Raw genomic sequence first — 6,708 nt, 5'->3', positions numbered from 1 at the left:
AGTGACTCAGTAAAGACTGTGGGATGAGTACTTTGCATATTAGTTGTTTTATGCCTAATCGTAATTGCATAACCACTAAATAAACACAACTGTAAACAGAAAAGTGGGTTCTCTAGAAAAATATATTGCTTTCCCATGAAGTGTAGGGCGGCAGATAGCCAAGCAGTTAAGAGCGTTGGGCCAGTAACCAACGCACTAGGTGTGGTCTGGTAGGATGGCAACAACAAGAAACAATGACAGACATCCAACACACAGAAGCACAGCTTAAACCAGGCATATTTATTTAAAATAAAAGGTTAACAAAGACTGTTCTCAAACTGTAACTGAAAACAAAACACTGTCCTTAACTGAACCTAAAGTTAGACTAATGAAACTAGCTGGGATGCTACCAAGTTTACCAGCTTCACTTGTAGTCCAGTTACTCCTTCCTGTAGAGAACTCAATGTCCAGGGGCTTCAAACAAATGTCTGTAAAGCTCTCTGTGCTGAACTACTGCAGCACCTTAAATGTCCCAGGTGCGTTGCAGCCTAAGGAGGCTGAGTGGTCTCAGGTGTGGGTGTAGCGCTGCAGCCTACAATGCTGGTTGGACGTGGCTGACGCTCCAAACAGTGGCTTTCCTCGGTCACATCGCCGGGGGAGCCACAGTGCTTTATTCTTTATGTGTTGTGACAATTATAATCAGGTGAGTTGGCTGAAGATCTTGGACCGGGCTAACTCACAACCGTATACATTTACATTTAAGTCATTTAGCAGACGCTCTTATCCAGAGCGACTTACAAATTGGTGCATTCACCTTATGACATCCAGTGGAACAGATGAAATAGAGAATTGCAGCAGCTCTACTCAACACATTTCTATCTGAAATGTTCTGGAACGTTCTACTTCTTTGAGAAAGTCCATAAACACAGTGTACAAAACATTAGGAACACCTTCCTAATATTTAGTTGCACCCCGCTTTTCCCTCAGAACACCCTGAATTAGTTGGGGCATGTACTCGACATGGTGTCGAAAGCGTTCCACAGGAATGCTGTCCCATGTTGACTACAATGCCTCCCACAGTTTTATCAAGTTGGCTGGATGTCCTTTGGGTGGTGGACCGTTCTTGATACACACAGGAAACTCTTGAGCGTGAAACCTAGCAGTGTTGCAGTTCTGGACAGACTCGGTCCGGTGCGCCTGTTCAAAGGCACTTAAATATTCTGAATGGCACATATACACAATCCATGTCTCAAGGCTTAAGAATCCTTTAACTCATCTCCTACCCTTCATCTACACTGATTTTAAGTGGATTTAACATCAATAAGGAATCATAGTTTTCACCTGGTCAGTCTATGTCATGGAAAGAGCAGGTGTTGCTAATATTTTGTACACTGTGTAGAACACATTCACAACAGAATGGGGACAGAAAAAGGATGCCCCTAGGGCTCAATGAATGCAGGTTAACTACCAACCGTCAACAGTGGGACAAAGGGCTGTGTGGTGTGAGACGGTTGAGGGTGTGGCTGACTGGTCTATCAGGCTACAGTGCCATAAAAATCCTAATCCTCAAATTTCCAACATTCACTGTGCTCTTGTTCAGACAGGTTACTGACATCACCAATGGCAACCTGGGTTACTTCACTGAGGAAGAAGCTCACATAGGGTAAAATTTTGCTTCAGAATTCTTTGTGGGCCATAGTTAAATCAAGAATCAACGCAACACGCTGTTCCAGCTTGCTATGATAAGGACAGCTAAGTGCTAATTGGCCTTAGATGCTTAGCTAAGTGTTGCCTCATTCCATGTGTTTCTCAAGCATAATTACAACAGAACCAGCTGAGAAGTATGGCAGGATGGCACACGACACCTAGCTACACTTTATGGGTGGAAGAACAAAGGACCAGGTGCCAACAGACTCATCACAAAACATACACAAGCTGGGGGGGGGTGGGGGTGTTGCTGCCTTGCTATGTTGTCCTAAGTCTCACTTTATATAGTGGTGTTTGTCCTATATATTATTTTGAATCCCCCATCCCCGCAGGAGGCCTTTTGGTAGGCCATCAGTGTAAATCAGAATTTGTTCTCGAAAATGTAACCTACAGATCAACTGCACTCTGATTCCCTGCCTAGAAGTGTAGTATATTTATGACCAATTGGAAACTAAAGCAGAGACCGAGCTCCTTTCTTACATCAGCTTCTCCACTTGACCATTCACAGCACCTTTTGCTTTTGCAGTCAAGGTTCAAACCGCTCTCTACCATGCATGCATAGGTCGATTAAGAGCAAGGCTTCTCAGTCACTACATACTTGTTTATAATAGGATGACTGAACCCATCTCAGGATAGATCACACAGAGACCCTCGCCACACACCAGGGACTGTTCTAAAGATTGTGCTCTCAACTAGGTTACGCACATCAAGTGCCCTGCATGCAGCAGCCACTGCAGAGGAGAGGATCCCAAGGTATCACACATTTCAAGGACACACTCCCTCTAAATCCAGATTCTGCATGCTGCAATCTGGCAAGATGGAAGTAAAAACAAATACTACCTTCAAAGTCAATACATGCACTTTTTCCATAGGGCATGTCTCTACGGTTTAGGGTCCCATAGTATCATCCTATGGGAAACTTTTGACACGGACTGAGAAAATGTTGTTCGATAGGTTATGGAAACCGATGAAGATAATTTAAAACGGAAACACTCTAGCTGCCAAATCAGAATGTTCTGAGACACTTGATCTGTATTGCAGAAGTGAACGTGTGTTCATGCATTCATGAGTCATTATACAGTTAATACATTGTTCTTTCAGTAAGAATACACTGCTTCAATTCCCTATGTTAACCATGTTATCTGATAGAACCATCAAAAAGGACAAATATCACAATTATACAATGTTATCAAAATTTTATGAATACAGAAATCAAATCTCAAACAGAGGAACAAGCAGTCAAAATAGCGTCAAAGTGACATGTAATTATAAAGTACAGCAGTGCTACTTTAACATTTATACAAAAAAAAGCTCCCTGAAGGCTGTTTTAGAGAAGAAGCTCCTTAACAGAGCAATATGCTATTATTTACAGAACAATTTGTGCATCAAATAAACCAGCCACGAAGAAAACAAACGACGAGTGACTTTCTGTGTACACAAGGTGTCGCTACTAAACTTCAATCCAAGTGTGCATTGATCATTCATCAAATAAAGACTTTTACAACCTAGATACACAAGACAAGGCTATAAAATGAGCTGACAACCTACGAGACACTTATGACATTTGGAAGTAAGTTTCATTCTGGTTTAATCACAGCATCCTCTCACCTGTTCCTGTGAAATCTACAAATATCACCAGGAATCAACACCACCACATGTCAACTACCGCCTTGTCATCACTCAATGTGCAAAATGAGAAAACATGACTAACACAGAAGTGTCCTTAACGCCAGCCTCCCCACCATTGGTTCACAGGCTGAGATCCACCTAATCCAGAGCATAATGAGTGAGGCATTTCGTACGCATCTTTTTTTGCATGAGGCATTGAGTTTGAGGAAATGTCCTAGCCTTTTGAAAGTGGCAGTTTGCTTAAAGAGAAAAGTCCATGGCTTTTTAGAATGAGGCTATTGATTTATTAAGAGTCCACTGCATAGTTTGTTTCTATCCTAAGGACCGTTTGAGGGTGGCTAGCCTCTGGAGGAGCTGCTGCTGGCGCGCTTTGAGGCGTTTCCTCTCCTGGGCCTGGTGCTTCTCTCTGCTGTGCAGCTGGAGAAGGTACTCTGTCGCCTGAGTCAGGATGGCCACCTTGGGAGTCTTGGCCGACTCTACCAGGCCCGGGATCTCATCCCGCAGTGCCAAGAAGCGGGAGCGAAGGTCGTTCCGCCTCTTCCGCTCCAGGAAGTTGTGGTTCTTCCGGCGGTCAGTGTCCTCAGTGTCAGAGCTCTGGGGGCTGTCTGCAGAGGACCCTTGGGGGGAGATGGAGGCTGGGGAGTCTGGCTGCTGGTGGTGGCTGGAGTCTGGACAGAACCGTTTACACTGTGGTTCCTCATCCTCCTCCTCCGGGTCGCTTTCAGGGGAAGGGGCTGCATAGTTGTGCTGCTGCTGGTGGACAGACATGTGGAAACGCTGTGGGCAGGGGTCAGCGCGAACAGTGACGGTCACAGCCTTACGGCTTCCCAACAGTCGGGCTCGGCTCTGCTTGCTTTCCACAGTCACCACATCAATCTCATCGTCATCATCTGTTACATCAAAAGAAACAACCACACATCATTACACATGCACAGAGGAGTTCCCTCACTTCCATAAAGAGGAGTCTTAAAGCCTCAGACTTCTGACAGGCTGTTAGTGGAGAGAACACTGGAAAATTATCTATTGAAGGATGTGGCAGTACGTGTCCTAAATCGTTTGGGCGAGGTGTTCTGGGGTTAAACTATTAAAGGACAATCTATATTCTCATGAGCAAAGGAGAAGACCTGCTTTAGTTTAGTGTTAATCAAGCTTTGGTCATTCATGTCATGCCAAAATGCTGTATTTTTTAAAGTTAATGCACCAACGCCGATTTCAGCAGGCAGAAAGTTTGTCATGCGGCCTAGCGCCACATAATAAATGTCCAAGAACCCCACCTCCCACACTTTGTCATACAATTCTAGGAGGGAAGCTTGGTGCACAAAGCTTGTAGGGAGGTGTTTTTTTTTTTTACTGGGCCTCCTGCATCTGTGACCTAAGCATTTGCAGCAACCGTTTACAAATCTTGGCTGAGGAAAAGAGACATTCTCTGAAAGTGAGAGAGATTATAGTTTGTGCTGGAGATAAGGGCTTAAGTAAAGCTGAATACTTTGACTCAGCAAATGTCAACGTCCAGCCTAGTGCGGGCGTTCCCCTGGCGGCCTCAGCTTGACGCATTGAGTAGGCAACATCTAGCAGAGGCTAATCTATTTACTACATGGTCAATTTCTTACCAGAGGAATCGGAGCGAGACTCAGAGCCCGATGATGCCGGTTTCCTACAGCTGATGGCTGGGAAGATGAGCACAGACGCTGGGTCAACGCATTCTGCCACGGTGCTTGGCAGTGTCGCATCAGGTGGGGTCGGCAGGGTGCACTGCACTTTGCTCACAGTCACAAAGTTCTGGGGTGCTGGTGGGGAGAGACGAGCCTGGGCTGCAGCTGACAGGCGCTCGTTGACTTTCTCCAAGTGCTGACTGGCTGAGAAACTACTCCACATGCAGTCCTGGATAATAATGGAACTCATGTTCCCAAAAAGCTCTTCGGTGTCAGGTCCCTCGTACTCCTCATCCTGACCCAAGACCTTGGACAGCCAGCCGAACTTGTCTCCCGGGGGAACATGCATGTTACCACCTAATGTCCTGGTGGGGGACATGGGAGGGGTGGGCAGTAGCTCAAACTTCTTCCATATGTCCTCACTTGGTGCGGTTGACTTGTAGAAGTCCTCCTCTTTGTCAAGGTCATCTAAGAAATAGTGCTGATAGCAGTCGTACTCCATCTCCCAACTGTCACAACGTGATACTCTGGAGTTTATTCCAAGCATAGATGATCACACTCGACTCCGATATTGGAGAAAATCTTCACACAACCTAAAAAAAAGCAAAGTAGTGCATCAGTCCTATTCTTTGAAGATTTCTGCTACATTAATACTAATCTACACATTGTCTTTAAAATACACAATAAATCATCTTGGCGCATCCAATGCTGCGCCTTTAAACACGGTTATACAATCATCAGTACCATCCAGGTCCTTTAAACATTGTAACAGTGCATTCTAATCTTAGCCTGGTGCCTCCTACAAATTAGACTAAATTAATAATTGATTTCTTCCTGTGGGCGGTGATAATCTGGCCTTGTCTGGACACATGCAGTCTATTACGTAATCTAGTTTTATGCCCCGGTTTAACCTTCTAAAACAATCGAGAAAAACAAGACTCCTTACAGGTAATTGCGTAAATTGGCCAATGCACACTAACGGTAGCCTAGGTTAGCCAATGGGTAGAAACCTCAATGTTTTGTAGGTGTGCTGCTTCGTGCCATATTCATTGCCGAAAGCGCATTGACACAAAACAAAATAGGCTAGTCTACTTCACTGAAATCGGCTATGTTCGCTTTGTCTGGATGTTAAAACGGAACGAAGTAGCAACCACTAAGTTATACAGATATAAAGTTCCATCTTCTGAGATGTTTGTAGGCAATCGCTTCATGAGGCTAGCTAGATTAGTTGTCTAAAACACTCACCGCTTTATCTAAGGATCACACTGCAATTCCTGGCACTGGAGTCTCTCCGTATCAGCTGGTATACTAGTAGTTGGAACTCCTCGGAGAAAATGGGTAAAAACCGTAAGAGATCACGCCGAACGAAATGTACTTAAACAAATTATAAGTTCAGTAGCTATTTCTTTTAGCAGGGTGTGTGAAAAAGTGGTTCAATTGATTCCGCCCACAGTCTGATAAATAGTAGCCACACAATGCGTTTTTTCGCGCCAGTGTGAAGACGATAAAGTAGGGAGTAGATATCTGCACTGGCGCTAGATCCGGGTGAACCCCTAGGCTCATTAGCATAAACGGGTACGCCCAGTTAAAGCTACACGCAAAGCCACTACAATTCATAGGACTTGGAGATGCAAATTCCTATGGATGAGATGATGCCTTCTTGTGGGCTAACCCTGATACCAAATTTGAGTTGGTCCTGCACTCTACCCCACCCACCCAATTTGCCATGCCAGTACCACTC

General features: G+C 44.8%; 1 protein-coding gene across 1 annotated transcript; it reads right to left on the bottom strand.

The window, feature by feature from the left end:
* Positions 1-258: 258 nt before the first annotated feature.
* LOC115146289 (protein L-Myc-1b-like) lies at positions 259-6,488 on the bottom strand. The gene is made up of 3 exons (XM_029688285.2): positions 6,213-6,488; positions 4,926-5,560; positions 259-4,205 (listed from the first exon to the last, which is right to left on the bottom strand). The coding sequence occupies exons 2-3, from the start codon at positions 5,512-5,514 to the stop codon at positions 3,628-3,630; spliced, it is 1,167 nt and encodes a 388-aa protein (XP_029544145.2). The 5' UTR covers positions 5,515-5,560; positions 6,213-6,488; the 3' UTR covers positions 259-3,627.
* Positions 6,489-6,708: the final 220 nt, after the last annotated feature.

This window comes from Oncorhynchus nerka, linkage group LG18 (genome assembly GCF_034236695.1).
Source record: "Oncorhynchus nerka isolate Pitt River linkage group LG18, Oner_Uvic_2.0, whole genome shotgun sequence".
NCBI lineage: Eukaryota > Metazoa > Chordata > Actinopteri > Salmoniformes > Salmonidae > Oncorhynchus > Oncorhynchus nerka.
The sequence above is the reverse complement of the archived record's forward strand: the minus strand, read 5'-3'. Positions and strand labels throughout refer to the sequence as shown.